The sequence below is a fragment of the Lampris incognitus genome, chromosome 5 (genome assembly GCF_029633865.1).
Source record: "Lampris incognitus isolate fLamInc1 chromosome 5, fLamInc1.hap2, whole genome shotgun sequence".
NCBI classification, from domain to species: domain Eukaryota; kingdom Metazoa; phylum Chordata; class Actinopteri; order Lampriformes; family Lampridae; genus Lampris; species Lampris incognitus.
Window position 1 is genome coordinate 16,895,239 of NC_079215.1, and position 18,459 is coordinate 16,913,697.

Consider the following 18,459-nt stretch of genomic DNA (forward strand, 5'->3'; position numbering starts at 1 on the left):
AACCTGCATAAAGAAGTTTGTCAAATGTTCTTGATGGTTCTGAAAGATAGAAATATTTGTACCTAGCGACAGCAAACCCCATCCTTGCAATCTTGAACCAAGTAGTTCTGCTTTAGCTTTTAACAAGTCCAGGTCCCTGATCAGGTCATTTAATTCTGGCTGTGTTATCAGATGAGGATAACCAGACATAAAGGGTTCAGCATCTGGATCAGTGTCATTTTCCACATCTGGTTCATGCGTTGTGGCGTCTTCATCTGCGTCATCTAGGCTCCATGTCTCTGGTGCCTTCGGTACTGGCAAACTGTCATCGTGTGGCACTGGTCTCATGGCTGAAGGCAGATTGGGGTATGCAATAGATTTCATATTTTTAGTAGAGAAGCCAGATACATTGGTGAGACAGAAGTAACAGTCTTTCACGTGATCCTCTGTTCTTGCCATATCATTGGATTGGCATTGACTTCCGAGTACCTCTGAGCCAAGCTCTCAGGTTGACTGCACATGTTGAACAACAAATGTGAGGAGCCCAGGTCACCAATTTTGGTCAGCACTCTTGGTCACCAATTTCACATCCAAAGTAGAGCTCATAGGCTTTCTTAATAAGTGCAGTCATGGTGCATCTTGGAGCCTTAAGCATATGCTCACCACAAATGTAACAGCATGTATCACAGCTGTTGCAACACTGACAAGACATTTCTGCTGTATTAAATCTTCCTGAAGACAATAAATCCTATTGTTAAATATACTCACTATGCTAATGCCTGAAGAACATGTGCATCAACATGCGTCCAAACAGCATCTCTGAATGTGAGCAGCTTTTATAGCCTGTCTGCCAGCATCTAACCTGATTAAGCATGCCCAGTCATGCCTAAGACTACATTTGCATAGCACCTACACTGTTTGCATGCCCAGGCATGCTTGGACTAACCAAAACAGCTTGCTTTGTGGGCAATATACTAGTAGACTTAAAATATGATGGAAAATCACAAAAATAGGTTATATCTACAAAACGGTATGTGATAAGAAAATGTCAAGGTGATTTTCGTGATCAGCAGCCCAAAATCCATAAAATACACCCAAAAGTGTTAAGGAAGCAAAATCTTAGTTGTCCAGTGTAAAAGAGTACTGCGAAGTTCTTACATTTCAGTTGGTGGTGGTAATGTAACATTTATGGATGCCCACAGGCCTAAAACTAGAAGAAGAATAAGAAACAAAGAAGAAAAAGAAAATAACGACAACAATAATTGTCAAGAATATGGACATGTTGCTGCAGTATGTAATGGAGTCAGAAGGTGTGGGAGCTGTGGGAAGGACAACTGCATTGTGGAAATTGCAAAGTGGAGAAAATGAAAAGAATGAAAAGAAAAAGTCCTTAAGGCCCCTCCTGTAGACACTCTGGCCCCCCACACCTGTTCGGCGAAGCCGTTGCGGCCGTGCCATCTGCCCCCTACATGTTGACTTTTTTATTATTGGGAATTCTGGGGGGGGGGGGTATTTAGCAGACTATATTATAACAATTCACCATAATTGGTAGACACTGGCCCTTTAGGAAAGGGTTTCTGGGTTGAGAGGGCGGAGCGAGGACTAGGATGGTTGGAGCAGCACCATGTTGCTGAGATGGTGAATTTGTACGGAAGAATAAATGACATACATTCGTGTAGTCAGTGAGAGAAATTGTCCGTCTCTACTTTCCTGCAGTTTCCACAATAGCACATTTCGTAATTCAGTGTGCTTTACACAAAAACAGAAAAGAAACAACCATATAAAATATAATTAAAAGAGAGTAAATAAAAACAAATAGGAACATCTATTATCCGAACTGCTTATCCTGCTCTCAGGGTTGCAGTGATGCTGGAGCCTATCCCAGCAGTCATTGGGCGGCAGGCAGGGAGACACCCTGGACAGGCCATCAGGCCATCACACAGGGCCCACACACACACACACACACACACACACACACACACACACACACACACACACACACACACACACACATTCATACCTAGGGGCAATTTAGTATGGCCGATTCACCTGACTTACATGTCTTTGGACTGTGGGAGAAAACGGGAGCAAACCCACACAGACATGGAGAGAACATGCAAACTCCACATAGACGATGACTTGGAATGACCCCCAAGGTTTGACTACCCTGGGGCTCGAACTCAGGACCTTCTTGCTGTGAGGTGACCGCGCTAACCACTGCACCACTGTGCCGGCCAAACAGGAACAATCATATGTAAAATATAATTAAGAGTACAAAGTACTTTGAAATAGTAATTAAAAGAGTAATATAATTAATTAAAAGACGGGTACTATAAAAAGAAAATACAAAGTACAAAAAAATAGAATAAACGCATACTCACTCCCCTGCCGGGAGTGGCTAGAGATCTACTTCCAGAATTAAAGTGTAGTAGGAATAAGGTGCAGGTTTTAATGCTCAATCATAGGCACAAGAAAGGAGGGCAAGTCAGTCAGAAAGCATGCTGTTTTGCTTTGGCAAAGGTAATTAACTACTGCTGCAGTAGAAAGAAAATCTAGAGAATTGACATAATTGTAGATGCAAGAAGGAGGTGGCTGGTGTGACAGAGGAAGACGCAGAAGACAGGAAGAAATGGAAACGGATGATCCGCTGTGGCGACCCCTAACGGGAGCAGCCGAAAGTAGTAGTAGTAGTAGATGCAAGAAGGACATTTCTAGATTTTGCAGGAGTTTCTGGAGAAGGTGTGCAGCAGCTGCTGAGAGAGGCTTTTAGTCCCTCTCAGAAACCAGTGAAATAACTAGTTTGAGAAGACTTTTTTTAAAGTAGACGTTCTGGTCCACTCTCCATTCCAGTTGGTGGCGGTAATACACCAAATCGTTTCTTTGCCAACCGCCAATACGGCTAAAGAAGAAGAAAGAAAACCAACGAAGAAGAATAATCCTGGAAACGGCAAAATGGCGGGGCTTTCGAAGCGTTTTCGGTTCTGCCCTTGTACCATTTCATTTTCTAAATATGTCGAAATTCAGCTACGCTACCTGTGTATTTACATGTCGCTAAACTACATCCGGTAGTTTCTAGCTGGTCGCTGACGACAATGGCCGAAGTGGAGAGAAAGCGCTTCTCATCTTGTCTGCCAGAGGTTGAGACGGAGCGATTTCCGTCAAGTGTTTCAAAAGCAAAAACAAATCGTCTGAGTAGAAGTTTCAGACAAAGTCAGCAACCACAACATCCACCAAAAGAAACAGACTCGCCAAAGACGAGCCACATTGGTCAGTATTTTTACTAAATGACTTATATCGAAGGGGGAGTCACCGCGCACACGAACGCTAGCTTAGCTGAGGTGCCTGAAGGAATCCAGTCCAAAGATGGAAGAGACTTCAGATCAATGAGTGGTGATGTCTTATGTTTCAGGCCCGTTGTGTAATTCCCATCATTTAGAGGTGGGCAATGTATCGATTTAATCTCGATATTGTGATGATAGTAGATATCGTCTGGGATTTTGGTTATGTCATTCCCTGATATCAAAAGCTGCGTTACAGTAAAGTGATAGTTTTCTGAACTAATTATTTTAGCTCAGTGAAATTAACAATCATTGCCTACACCTGCTTGGTTGTCATATCCACATTACTAATGATCATTTCTCAACATTTTCTTGTGTGTGTGAATATCTTAAAGCACCACTAGTCATCCCCCAAATATTATCTCATTATTAATTTCGAAGTGTTAAGTCAAAGATGCTGTATTTGATTTTGTCAATATCACCCAGTACCCACTTTACAGTCCTAAGTTTATAGCAAACTGTGTTCAACTTCTGTGATTGTTACCTGCAAAAGTAGTTGCCAGTGAAGATTAACTTACCAGCCAGAGTCGACATTCTTATACAAAAGGAACTTTATTTACAATAATATATAATAGAGTCAACAAAACAATCAAAAACACAACACAGTCAAAAATCATTAAAAGTATAGATACCCCCAATATTTTGAAAACATTCATACTGCATTGCTTCCGGTATCAGATTGAACGATATCTCCGAAAGCGGCTTTGTTGATGGCGGTCTTCTCCCACGTTCACCTCTCATTGAAATCAATGTGCTGCAAAGTATTGAGAACTGTATTTTGGCCCTCATATGGCTCATAATTTTTGTGTACTCCTCACCACCACAGTCAACCTTTAATTTGTGCTGCTGGTCACTTGCTGGCTGTGTTATTTGCTTGCATTGTATTTTTGAAAATAATATCTCTTACATTTTTAGAATCACCTGATGAGTGTCTATCTTTATCTTCAGATTTTAAGACCCCAACACGAAGGCCAAAGTCCAGATACTGCGAGGGTTTCACTATTGAGTCTCCACTCAGCGAGTATGAGTTTCAACAAGACATAATTTGGGACGCCACCTCTCCCTCACCTGTCAGAAGAGGTAACTATAATGATAACAAAACCACTAAGTAAAAACTTTTTTTGTATATCACTTTTCATGAGTAACAAATCACTTCACATAGAATGAAATGTGATGAGAGCGAAAAATATAGAACAAATATAAATCTAAGACAACAAAGATATAGTGATAACAATTTTGAGTTATTGGGCTAATTAATCTTAATTTAATGATAATAACAATAACAATCATTAAATTCTAAAACAGAAAAGCAAGAGGAATTCAACCAAAAAAAAAGAACACTTCCATAACATAGTCAAGTTAAATGCAATAAAAAAACAAGACTTACTTTTATGTGTGTCGTCTTAAAAGAAGACACAGTGGTAGATACTCTTGTTCTCTTTCGAAGACATTCTAGAGTTCAGGGGCGTTGATTGCAAAAGCACTTTAAGTGACTTTATTATAAACTTGGAGACAGTTAAAAGAGATTTGTGAGTAATATAAAAGCTCCATGAAATAGGGTAGGGGGTGACCCATTATTGCAGTGAAAGTAATATTTAGCTATCAAAATCAAATCTAATGCTTAAGTATATATTTACCAGCTTCATTTACAAATGTCTGTATATACATTTTAGAAACTTAAAACAACATAATTGAATAATTGTATAATATAGAGGATCTGTAGAGGAGGTGTGGTGGTTCAAATTAACCGAAGACCTAAGTAATCACCATTTAAAAACAAAAAAACTTTATTTTGAATATTTTTACAATCTCGGCTCAGAGGGAGGCAGCATAAAAGGAACATTGAGAATATAGTTTTGCAAGAAGTAACTGGTTTATTCACTAAAAAAAAAAAAACTACCTTCATTTGTGTTACAACCCCGGCTCAGAGGGAAGCAGCATAAAAGGAACATTGAGAATATAGTTTTGCCAGAAGTAACTGATTTATTCACTAAAAAAAACTTAGCTGAATAAGGTGATGGCTGGAAGGCCCTGGTTCTCCGAGGTCTGTTGCCAGAGAGAGCGTGTGCATGTGGCTGGAGAGGTGGCTTTTAGCATAGCACATAGGTGGGGTACATCTGCTATCAGTCGGCCTCCTTCAGCAGATCTGCTTCTAAATGTAAAACAAGAGGACTGAGACAAGGCAATGTTGAGGACATAACACCCCCACTCTTGGAAGGTTGCCCATAGGGCAGCCTCAATATGACACAAAAGAGAAATTGACATAAAACAAATGTCACATTTTACTCCTGCATAACCCTAAATTCTGCAAAAATACAACTTGTGCCCTGGAGAGGGCATTTGCCAGTTCATTTACAAATATACACGTCCTAGAAATTCAAACAACATAATTGAATATTTGTATGATATAGATGATCTGTAAAGGGAATGTACTTGACTAAATTAACCAAAGACAGAAGTAGTCACAATTTTTAAGACACCTTTCTTTGTTTGAATATGTAATCTTGAATATCTGGAAACCATTTGTGAAAGCAGTTGTCCCTTTTTTCCATTTAGTGCTAATCTTATACTATCAAGTGATGTGTAGTTTTTTATGTGGAATACATCTACCAAGTATGCTGTCGTTGAATGGCTGATGAGAACATGAATAATTTTTACCATGTGCTATCTTCATGTTTGTGCACTAATACCACAAAGACAAGGTCCTATACTTTTTCTGGACTTGAATTGAGTATTTCGGATTAATTTGGGTTCAGCACTGTGTTCTGTTTGAATTGCTGAGTGACACTGTCTCTGCAGGCAAAAGAGGTAAGGGGCTTTCAAAAAAAGGAAGCATCGTGGACATCTCAGAGATAGTCAGCAGGATCGCTCCCAAGGTTAGTGGCACTGACCTAGACTATTACTCAATACTCCTGGGCTTTTTGTTTTGTTTGTTCACAACTCCATGAAGCCAAGCCAGTCAGAATCTGTTTCAAATAACCAAGTATGTTTGTACATGCAAATTTCCCTTAATGGGTGTCACATAAAACACATATAACGTGAGATTATAAAAGAACTGACAAAATCAGGTATTGGGGTGTATGTTTTATGTTTACCACTGCAGCCAAATTTGGAAGAATAAGGTAGGTAGTGATGAATTTGAAGTAAAAGTAATGTTGTGGCTAACAAACAGATATGGCAGAGAAGCTCAGATGAGGATGTTTAACAACAGATACTACCAGAGTAATATCTAAACCATAGGTTAAACCATAGTTTTTATTTGCAAGTTGGGTTTACAACAGCACTGGTGACTTGTTTTGGTCTCTGCTTTGATCTCTGGCATTTTGAGGGCTAAAACACCACTCCAGTTACTACTTATCACCATAGGTAATAGGTTGGTCACCATAGGTAAGTTAAAGTGGCAATCTCAAAGATTCTGGTTATGTTCTCTTTTGTCATTCACTTCCCAAGAGTAATTTGATGTCACTACCTGTGCAATGCTTGGAATATTTGGTGAGAAAGTTGCCACAGACCCGTTTGTATTGCTCCGTATTACTGCAAATGCAAGGGCTTTCAACAGTGGGCAATAGGCTGAATCGTCACCTTGTTTGTCTAAAGATAGTTTCTTAGCAAACATTTATTTAAGTGAGAATCTTCGAGATTATTATTTCAAATGCAACCTTTGGTTTTCAGGATTGTAGCTTTGCTATAGTAGCTTCATGTTGTTCTCTTGGTTTGCGTAGATGTAATACAATCATCGGTCCTCTATAATTGTTTTTTTGTGAATCTACGTGTTGTTTCTTTGCCACTATGATGACCTCATTTCCTCTTTTCTCTTTACAGCATGGCAGACCAGAGGTAGTAGAGCCAACTCTACAGCAGTGGATTGGAGACAGTGCTGCTATCCCTTGCACTCCAGACATACAACTTTCCAGGCCTAGAAAGAAATTGGCAAGGTGTTTGCAAATGTCGTTGATGAAACTAATTTTACAGCACCAATGCCGACCTCTCCTAGAGCTACCAATGTTATGGTTTTCAAAATACAGTGCTGCTCATTGTCATCATCTTAACCACCCCATATAGTTCACTGATTAGTCCGGCTTCCAACTGCTAGGCTTAATCAATTCTCAATGGATACTTTCCAGACTACATCTCAAACAGCTTGTGAGATTTGGGCTGGCTTCACAGGGCTAGAGGTTTACATTCCCCTCTCGGTTTTCTTCATATATTCTAAAATAAAATAATATAAATGGTGATGATTTTTTTTAATATATATTTAAGGGTTTGAAGTGTTTCCTTTTTCCTAAAAAGGATTCTGTTTAACAGGTCCGCGGTGGTGTAGCGGTCTAAGCATCGGCTTTGTGTCGATGCAGTTGCCCACTGGGGACTGGGGTTTGCGCCTCGGTCTCGTCAGATCCGACTATGGCCGGACTCGATGAAGCAGCGATAATTGGCAATGCTGTCTTCGGGAGGGGGGCGGAGTCGGCTTGTGTTCGTCACATGAATGCATCTCTGTGTGTGTCAGAAAAAGCAGTGGTTCGGCCTGGATTTGGCTTGTCATGGAGGTGGCGAGGCGTCTCCTTCGAGACTGCCGGCCGGAGAGATGCAGTTGGCGAACGCATACAGTACGAGGGTGGGTGTTTGAACTAAAATAGGGAGCGATTGGCTACTAAATTGGGCGAAAAAGGGAAAAATCAGAAATAAATTTATACATATATATATATATATATATATATATATATATATATATATATTTTTTAATGATTCTGTTTAAGCACATGAATTAACCAGATATGTCAGCACAGTTAGCATTCTTTACTTGTTCTTGTGGTATCTGCTTTTAGAAAATGTTTTACCAGTATAGATTTTTTCCTCTGTTGTTAAATAACTAAAAACTGACTATCAAAATATCCCATTTTGAATATTTTCAATTCACTGGTTTGTTTTTTTTCTTCATTTTGCCACAGGCCAAATGGAGTTGATGATCTCTTGAAGCTTGCCAAACAGTTTGATTTACAAATGTTTCAGCAAGATGCAGAGGAAGCTGAAGATGTGCACAAACAAAGTTTGATGCTTCGCTCAACACACTTTAATGATTTAGATTTTGAGAGTAACATTGAGAGCGGCCCTCAGCTGTTGTTTGCTAAAACTTCCCAACCAGCCAAAGATGTGGTCAGTGTAGTTGGTGGCAAAGATTGCCCAAACGACTTAACTCAAGATCACCATTTGGAAGATGATCTGAACATTCTTTTTGATGGTCCAACCCAGCATATCAGTGGAAATTTGAGTCAGGTTCCTCTAACTCGTTCTTTAGAAGTAACACCTGCCTCCACAGAGGTACCCAAGAGAGATTCCTGCCCAGAGCATGGTCCAACTTTGACTGTACCTGTAACAAATGCCCCCTTGCTGCTTGAAGATGTAGAGGGCTGGGAAAATGATTTCTTAAACGATTCTTTGCTCTTTGAGATGACCCAAAACCCACAGAACTTTTCCCCTCCAAGGCACTCTTCAGCTCAGAGAGGACCAAATGAAACAGGTTATCAGAGGGATGGTCAGTTGGGTGTTCATACCACTGGCGTTGCAAGAAGTCCCAAAAGAAAACAGGATAGCCAATCAATTGTTTCTAAAATGGAGAAGAAAAACGCTACACCAAGAATAAGCTTCATATTGGAAGCCAACCCTGCTTTTCGAGTCACGAAAGACCTTTTAGATGCATCAACAAACCACTTCTCTGTCTCAGATCATGGCACAACTGCAGTGAATACACACACACAGAAGAATGTGTTTTCATCCAGCAAGGTTCTTTCAGCTGAAACAGGCCTGCAAAGTAGCTGGCAAAAGCATCATTGTAACAAGTTAAATTCACAGGATCTGTGGCCTAATCAGAGTACATCTATTTCTAATTCAGGCACAAACTGTATCCTGTCTGCTGCTGTTAACTCTAACAACTCAGCTGTTAAACTTAATTCAACAAGAACCCCTGAAGCAGAGGTAATTTCTAACCACAAACCAACTGTGTACAAGGAGATAGCCACTGTCCCCGCTCAGCATAGCAAGGAGAACTTCCTGGATGAAGACTTGGACGCCTTCTTCTTGTCAGACTCAGTCTGGGGTGACCAGGAGGATGATGACATGTTTCGTGAGGTGTGTGAAGACTTGGAGAGCCAAGCCCTAAGTGTGGAGAAGCCTCCGTCTGTCAGCTGCACACAAAATGAGAGACCAGTGCTGGTGGCTTCACAAAGAGTCTGGGACAACACGAATAAAGAGACTAAGGGCAGACAATTGCAAACTATTCTTACAGATCCACAGTCAGCCGCTGGCAGAGGTGGTGCTTGTACACAGTCTTTTTCCAAAAATGTAACAGCCATTTCTTTAGTCTCTGGGCCAAGTGGACAAACCAGAAATTCTTTTGCTGGAAATGCTTCCTCTAACCACACTGTAAGGATACAGAGCAATCCTGGAAAAGAGTCGAACAGATATGTGCAAGCCAGCAGTTCTTCTAGAACAAACAGTTCAGCCTGTCCATCAGGCAGAGGATTACAGTCATCAGGAAACTCTGTCAAAAGTCAGAGTACCTTTAAGAGGCCCACAGGTTCAGTCATCACAATGACTAACAAAGGTAAGACTGAGCCTTGTCATGTTAATGTAGTGAAATCAATGACTGCATTTCCATCCGACTCTTTGGAGAATTTTGTCATTTTGAATCAAAAAGCTTGATGGAAACAGCAAATATTGCATAAACTCCCCCACAATTCCCATAAAAGTTTATACAATTGCTTGAGGTCAATATATTTTTTATTTGATAAAATGTGATTAACTGCAATGGAAACACGTTTATAGAAAAAAAAGACAATGAATAGAATTTAATCACATGATTAGCCGTTTGTTCATGTTAACGGCTCTATTTTTCTCGTGGGCGTTGGAAGTATGGACAGATGATGTAGAACACGTAGGCTTATGTTCAGGGTTTGATCTGCTTAACCAAATCTGGTGGAAATGCATCTTAATTTACATTATTTTTTGCAACAGTTTAGTTATTTTAATAAGGTCTCTGCCCTTACATGTAAAGTTTACATTCCTTTTGTGTTTACATTGGTTTCTTTAGAGCACCCTCTTCCCACAGTCTAATATATGCAAATACTGGAGACTACATTTTCTACTGATCTGAAAGTGAGTGATTGTTATTTTGTGTCGGCCCTGTAATGGACTGGTGACCTGCCCCAGGTGTCCCCCTTTCTTCTGCAGAATACCTGATGGTATAGGTTACAGAACCCCATTACCATGAAGTGAAATAAGGTGTCAATTAATTGTTGAATGATAATAAATAATTATGAAATATAAAATGAAATTAGGAAAAAACTCCCTTATTATATTTCTGTAGTGTATGACACAACAAATGAACATAACTAGGTACCTAGTAGAATTTAAAAAATAAATAACAGCAGTAGTGGGGGTCGCTAAGGACTGGTTTGAAAGTGACTAACCTAATGGAACTAGAGGTAGAGTGGCGGCATAAGAGATCGATATATATATATATATATATATATATATATATATATATATATATATATAGACATTCTGAGATAAAATCTAGAAAAAAATGCTACATTCAAAAGAGGAAAACTGTCTAGATGCGCTCAGACATTGTGCGCTGTGCTTGCATCATATGGCTTGTAGTTGGGTGGTATGGCCTCCTTGAAATAATCAGCTCAACCATTCATCATTGCCATCATTATTGTTTGTAATTCCACTCTTGCCTCTTGTTGCCTTCTTGGATCAGTCTCCAAAGCTGTTATTGGATCACCTTTCAGACGATCCAACTATACTGAGCAAAAATGTCAATGCAACGCTCTATTTCAAAGATTTTATGAAACTGGAGTTCATAAATAGAAACACCAGCTGAAAATTATTTATTAGGCACTTATCAATCGATCTCGCATCATTTGTGCTATAAATACATCTCAGTTGGTCACATATACCCCCCAAAACCCAAGGTGGGGTCATGGAGCAGAATTACGAGTATCTGGTGTGACCACCGTTGGCCTCATACGGCACAAAACATCTTCATATAGACTTGGATCAGGTTATTTATTGTGGCTTGTGGAATAATGTCCCATGCCTCGTAAATGGCTGTGCCAAGCTGTTTGACATTGGCAGGAACTGGTAAGCGTTGTCATGTGCGCCAGTCCAGAACATCCCAAGTGTGCTCAGTGGGTGACATGTATGGTGAGTATGCAGACCATGGAAGAACTGGGATATTTTCAGCTGCCAGATATTCAGTACAGATCATGTGGCCATGCATTATCATGTTGAAACATGAGTTGATGTTGGCGGGTGAATGGCACAATAATAGGCCTCAGGAGATCATCCCAGTATCTCTGTGCATTCAAATTTCCGTTGACAATTTGCACCTGCACTCTTTGTCCCTATGATATGCCTGCCCAAACCAAAACCCCACCACCTCCGTGGGCTACTCTTACAGCAACATTGGCATCAGCAAACCACTCACTCTCACAGCAGCATACAAACCGCCTTCCATCTGACTGATACAGCCGATAGGTCATCGCCGGTGAACATTTGCCAACTCAGGGCAGTTTAGGTATTGTACAGCATTCCGGGGTAGACCCTGATAAGGATGTTGAGCATGTAGAAGAAGCTCCCTGGAACAGTTTCTGACAGTTTGATCAGAAATTCTTCAGTTGTGCAAACCAACTGTTTCATCAGCTGTCTGCGGCTGGTCTCAGACCATCCTGCAGGTGCAAAAGCTGGATGTGGCGGTCCTGGGCTGGTGTAGTCACATGTGGTCTACAGTTGTGAGGCCGGTTGGCTGTAGCATCAAAACCTTTGAAATGACTCCCGAGGCAGCTTATAGTAGAGAAATGCACATTCAGTATTCTGGCAACAGCTCTAGTGGACATTCCTGTTATCAGCATGCCAATTGCAAGATCTCGCAACATTTGTGGCATCTCTGACATGATGCTGTGTAGCAAAAACTACAGATTTTCGTGCCTTATTCTCCCCATCATAAACACTTGTGGGACAATCATGCTGTTTAATTTAATCAACATGTCACACCTGTCCCATTGGCAACAGATGAAATAGACGTATACAAATCTGTGTGCAAAATGTAAAAAAAATAATTCTGAAATCACAGAAAAAAATCTGGGCTCATTTACTTCAACTCGTGAAAAGTAGGTGTAAAAACAAAAGTGTTTCATTTAAATTTTTGCTCGGTGTATTTTGAAACCATTCAATTAGAGGGAGCCAGACTTACTCTCACAAAAGATCAATGTGATCGACATGTGCGATTCATTTGACTTAAAAGGTGAGGGGAGTTTAGGTGAAGTATCATTTGGGTCTCGGCCACGGATCAGATGAAATCTGTTATTCATAGCATTCAGTCCAGATTCAGTCTGTATGTTTTTGGGGTTTTTTCAGCGCCAGGGAAATGCTCTGCGGCAGAGATCGAGCAGAAGAGACAGCAGGCCATAGAGAGGCGGCGACAGAGGATGCAATTATCACAGAACATGAGGGCACCCACCTGAGGGCGATGAACTGCATTGAAGGCAAACTAATTTAGGCCAGTTTTATTGTTTTATCAAATAAGATGAACCCTCAGCTGTGGATGCACTACTTGGGGCCCCAGATTGTCATTGATGTCTATCAAATCTGACCCTGTATTCACAACAAAGTGTAGCGTTACAATTATTGTATTTCAAATGTGAAAACGTGAGCATGGGTTTTCCTAGGACTTAACTTTACTGTTTCCCATTAACTTTTTTTTTCTTAAAAAAAACAACTAAAAGCAAGCTCCTAGTCATCATGTAAGAACAGCTGTGACCTTTGAGATGGTGCATGTCTCACTTTAGAATAAGCCTGTTTATAAATACATCTTTGTCCTCAAGTTAAAGCTGCTAAAATTATGGGAAGACTTGCTCTCTTTTGGACCATCATTACAGGAAGACAGAAACACTACTGCCTCCTCTCAACAAGTTCGCTTTTCTCCTACATTTCTGTTTATTATTGTCTGAATTTTTGCTAAGCACTTTGTCATACTCTTACTGTTTTTGAAAAGTACTGCAAATAAAGTTTTATCATCACTAGCCTTCTATTATTGGCCTACTATTATGATAATCAGGCTAATAGTACGAGGTGATTTCATATGGAAATGCCACCTGATCAGTGGTGTTACGTCTTTTAGACTCTAATATGACATCTAGGTGGTGTAGGTCCACTGACACAATGGGTTACTAACCATTTTGTTGGTCATCACTTTCCAAAGGCTCACTCGGTCTTTATCGTGCTCACAAATATGCCAGCTAGGTAACAAGTAGGATTTGGTGAGTTGTGGCCGTTTATGCTCATGCCAGTGTTGTAACATTTCATCCCAGCTAAAGCTGTCCTGCCAACATGTGCGTGAGTGTCGTTAGGTTTAGGGTTATGGTTATAGGGAGAAAAAGTGAAAACCTAAGAAAAGCATAGTAATTGGAATCATGGGCTTTCTAGAATATATACAGCAATGAACTGTAAAATACATATAAAAAAAAAACCCAAATGTGGCCTAGAAATCCCTTTTTCAATCTATTCTAAGGGTTTGCTAAGCCCAAAGGACTAAGTACTTTAAGGTTGAATAGATGTGATGGTACATTGGTGATTGGAAGCTTCCAGAGAAGTAGACCGACAAGTTAAAATAAGTTCATGGCTTAGTTCTGACAACATACAGTGCATCCGGAAATTATTCACACCCCTTCACTTTCCCCACATTTTGTTATGTTACAGCCTTATTCCAAAATGGATTAAATTCCTTTTATTTCTCATCAATCTACATACAATACCCCATAATGACAAAGCGGTTTTGTAGAAATGTTTGCAAATTTAATAAAAATAAAAAACAAATATTGCATGCAAGTATTCACACACTTTACTCAGTACTTGGTTGAGGCACCCTTGGCAGCGATTACAGCCTCAAGTCTTCTTGGGTATGAAGGTACAAGCTTGGCACACCTATATTTGGGGTATTTCTCCCATTCTTCTCTGCAGATCCTCAAGCTCTGTAAGGTTAGATGGGGAGCATCGCTGCACAGCTATTTTCAGGTCTTTCCAGAGATGTTCAATGGGGTTCAAGTCTGGGCGCTTGCTGGGCCACTCAAAGACATTCACAGACTTGTCCCGAAGCCACTCCTCCGTTGTCTTGGCTGTGTGCTTAGGGTCGTTGTTGTGTTGAAAGGTAAACCTTCGCCCCAGTCTGAGGTCCTGAGCGCTCTGGAGCAGGTTTTCATCAAGGATCTCTCTGTACTTTACTTCTGACTAGACCAAGCTAGTCTGACTAGCTTGGTCTAGTCAGAAAGGCACGAACTGATGAAGCCTCTTGGATGAGAGGTGAAACGTCTTCACGGATATATACCAAGTCCAGTTGCACTTGATTCAATTCCTTTGGATATCCAATCAAGATGTAGAAACATCTCAAGGATGATCAGTGGAAACAGGATGAACCTGAGCTCAATTTTGAGTGTCATAGTAAAGGGTGTGAATACTTATGTACATGCAATATTTCATTTTTTTATTTTTAATAAATTTGCAAAAATTTCTACCAAACCCTTTTTCACTTTGTCAGTATGGGGTATTGTGTGTAGATTGGTGAGAAAAAAAAGGAATTTAATCCATTTTGGAATAAGGCTGTAACATAACAAAATGTGGGGAATGTGAAGGGTGTAAATACTTTCCGGATGCACTGTACGTCTGCATAGGTACTCTCTTCATGAGACCATCGGGTGTAGTCTCCTACGTTAGCAAACATATCGTGGTACAACAAACAAGGTAGCTCAGGATAGCTTGATGTTATATTTGTTCTCATTCAAGGTCTTCCATGTCCCAGGCAGTTCAGAATTTATCATCTCTCCTTGCCATGGTCCACCATGTTTACAGACTACGTGTTAATTACCATACCTTATCTCTGAATGCAGGACCCACTCACTCATGTTAGTGCATGTTTTAGAGAAAGAGTACTAATACAAATGATTGTTCAGTAAAAAATGATGCATACATTCAGATTTTCCTCACAAATGACAGGTCATACAGCTTATTTTGTCTGTAATAGCACAATCAATTTAAAGTTTACTTAAATCATATCTAAGTGGCATCGCTACTTCAGCATTATAATGCAGCCTGTGATGTGTCTTTATAAAACTCCATAGTCATTTTACGCCAAGTTAAGAACGGAGGCTGTAGAGGCTACAAGCCATGGAGACAAGAAGATGCAACCCACGCAGGAGCTGGTAAGGCCAAAGAATGGTCCTCTGGTCCTGAACGTGAGTAAACCCAAAGACACTGATGGACTGGGTTCCACGGTGGTATAGTGGTCTAAGCATTGGCTTTGTGTCGATGTAGTTGCCCACTGGGTACCAGGGTTCGCGCCCCAGTCTCGTCAGATCCGACTATGGCCGGATTCGATGAGGCAGCAATAACTGGCAATGCTGTCTTTGGGAGGGGAGCGGAGTCGGCTTGTGTTCACCACATGAATGCGTCTCTGGGTGTGTCGGAAAAAGCAGTGATTCTGCCTGGATTCGCCTTGTCACGAAAGTGGCGAGGCGTCTCCTTCGAGACTGCCGGCTGGAGAGATGCAGTTGGCGAACGCATGCAGTACGAGGGTGGGTGTTTGAATTAGAATAGGGAGTGACTGGCCACTAAATTGGGAGAAAAAGGGAAAAATCAGAAATAAATTTATTATTTTTTTAAAAAAGGGGAAAAAGAGACTGATGGACTGATACGGACCAGGTCCAACAGAGTCAGTAAACCAGTCAAGAGACTGGACTTGTGGGGGGGGGGGGGGATATAGGGCAAGAAATGGACCGCTGAAATACTGTAAGTTCCTGGTTATGTAATGTGAAGGAAGAAAAAACAGTTCCAGAGAAAACTGCAAACAAGAGTTCCAAAAAGTTCTAGAAAAGTAAAAGCAGCTAATTGGAACATAACAGAAATGTAATGTTCTAGTTCAAATTACTTTATGTTTTGTAGTGAGCCAGAATATGCTTCACTGTTACTTAAATGTTGAGCAGTTGCACTATGGTGGGAGGGGGAAGAGTTTAAGGGGGGAGATGTAATGGTATGCTTGATTGCGACAGTGTGAGTGACATAAAGCAGAACGTGATAGCTGTGAAGGGGGTTGGACGTGGGCAGAACGACGACTGCAATACGGTGAATGTAGTGCTTGAAATACGCTAAGTAAAGGTTAACAAAATGAACATCATAAGACTGGACATTGGATTATTTTAACAATAAACACCAAAAGGGTTTATTACAGGTATGTGATTATCATCTTTATACATTGTATCATTTAGGTTTGCATTCACTATAGCAACATGTTAAGTTTAAAAATACAACGTTTCTCGTTAGCCATCTTAGCTAAATAACGTTATCAATCCATCCATCCATTACCCAAACCGCTTATCCTGCTCTCAGGGTCGCTGGAGCCTATCGTTAGCTTACTCCAAAATCACGTGATAGTTACTCTTTGAATTGAGGTCTGTACCGAGAGTTCACTAATTATATAGATAGATAGATAGATAGATAGATAGCGAATTCGAGGGACAACGCAACCACAGGAACTGCCACGGCCGGGAAGCGAACCCGTGTCGCCCGCACCGCAAGAGGCATCGCTAACCGCTCGACTAAACGGTCAGACCCGCCGGCCAGCGGCCAGCGTGTCTTCTTATCCATGCACGTTACAATATTATTATTATGTCATTCGTTAAGCTCGTGTAATGGGCAAACTGTACTCATGTAGTGGGGTGTTGCATTTTGTGTGCTGGTATAGGCCTAAGTGAATGTGTACCCACCTCAGCTTCTCACCCCTTTCTCTCAAGCTAGCAAACAGAATTGGTGGAATGGTGAACTGGAACAATAACAAATTTATTTAAACTTAAATCAATAAACGCACTCTTTTCTCACACCGGTGGAGTGTCTTTTAAGTGTCCCGGGACAATAAAATAACCTTATTCATATTTACTGTATGACATTCCTTCCTAAATTGCTTTACTCTGCTACTGAGAAAAAAGGTGAAGGCAGCTTTAGGCTGCGCTTCCAGAATGTAACCCCAATGCCCCGATAGACTTTGACTGAAAACCAGACTTTGAATGTTACATCAAACCCGGCCTGCAACCTCACTCAATCTGCTCTTCCAGCAATAAAACAAACATTTCACAACAATACACTTTACCATGGTATTGCAGTCATTATACATTCCGTTGCACAATTTGTACAAAGTTTGTAAATTTCCACTCGTTTAAACCATCAACAGTGTCCATTCCGCTGGATGAAGCATGACAGCACAGCACTTTGCCGCATGCCGAACAACAGCCGAAAACCTTGTGTTAAAGACGAATTCCTCCTTAAGCCATAAGGTGGACGAAGTCAAATGGCAGGGGATACTCATAAGAGGGAGGGAGAAACAGCCAAACAGGTTCGCTGATGATACCACTCCTACTGCAGCATGGCCCGTTCACCTCACACACAGCAACCGTCGTGCATTTCTTTGTCTTGACAGCCTATCCGAACTCGCACAATTCTGTTTTGCAGCTACTAACCTTTTGGTTACGTTATCACGATCAAACATCAACTTCTCTACACTCAAACTTTCACCGTAGTTAGCCATCATGTTCTTCTTCTTCCCGTAGTCACGGAAGTCCTGCCCTCTGCCACCGTTCCTCTCCTAATAGGCCCACAGTTCCTGACAGTCACTGATCGGTCAATGAACAGCCCACCCATTACCAGAGGCAATTCAACCCTCTACAAGCCAGTCAGCCCCATGTGGCCCGCCACATTCCCCCTTCCAAACCCTGCCAGAACAGAGACCTCTCCACAGCACTGGGACTCAACAGCAATTGTTCTTCATTTACCATTGCTTAACACTGTTATTGTTTAGCTGGTAGGAATTTAAGGCGAAGCATTCACAACCAACAATGAAAAGACATTGTACATAACATACGTCCGTGGAACAAACGTTGATAGTGCAAGACAAAATACAATGATACTCAGGACTATTTTGTGTTATAATCCTTGAACATAATGAGGAGTTGTGTAGCATTCCAGCCGGACTTTATTCAGACGATGCACTCCAATAACGACTGATGGGTCCATGGTGCGGTATCAGACCATTTATTGCAGC

The 18,459-nt window shown here is 40.8% G+C and overlaps 1 protein-coding gene across 1 annotated transcript; it reads left to right on the forward strand.

Annotated features, from left to right (window-relative positions):
* The first annotated feature begins 2,934 nt into the window (after positions 1-2,934).
* On the forward strand, positions 2,935-13,384 carry etaa1a (ETAA1 activator of ATR kinase a). The gene is made up of 7 exons (XM_056279806.1): positions 2,935-3,246; positions 4,266-4,397; positions 6,117-6,193; positions 7,140-7,252; positions 8,264-8,348; positions 8,418-9,915; positions 12,735-13,384. Exons 1-7 carry the CDS (start codon positions 3,072-3,074, stop codon positions 12,839-12,841), a joined length of 2,187 nt encoding a protein of 728 aa, XP_056135781.1. The 5' UTR covers positions 2,935-3,071; the 3' UTR covers positions 12,842-13,384.
* The last annotated feature ends 5,075 nt before the right edge of the window (positions 13,385-18,459 follow it).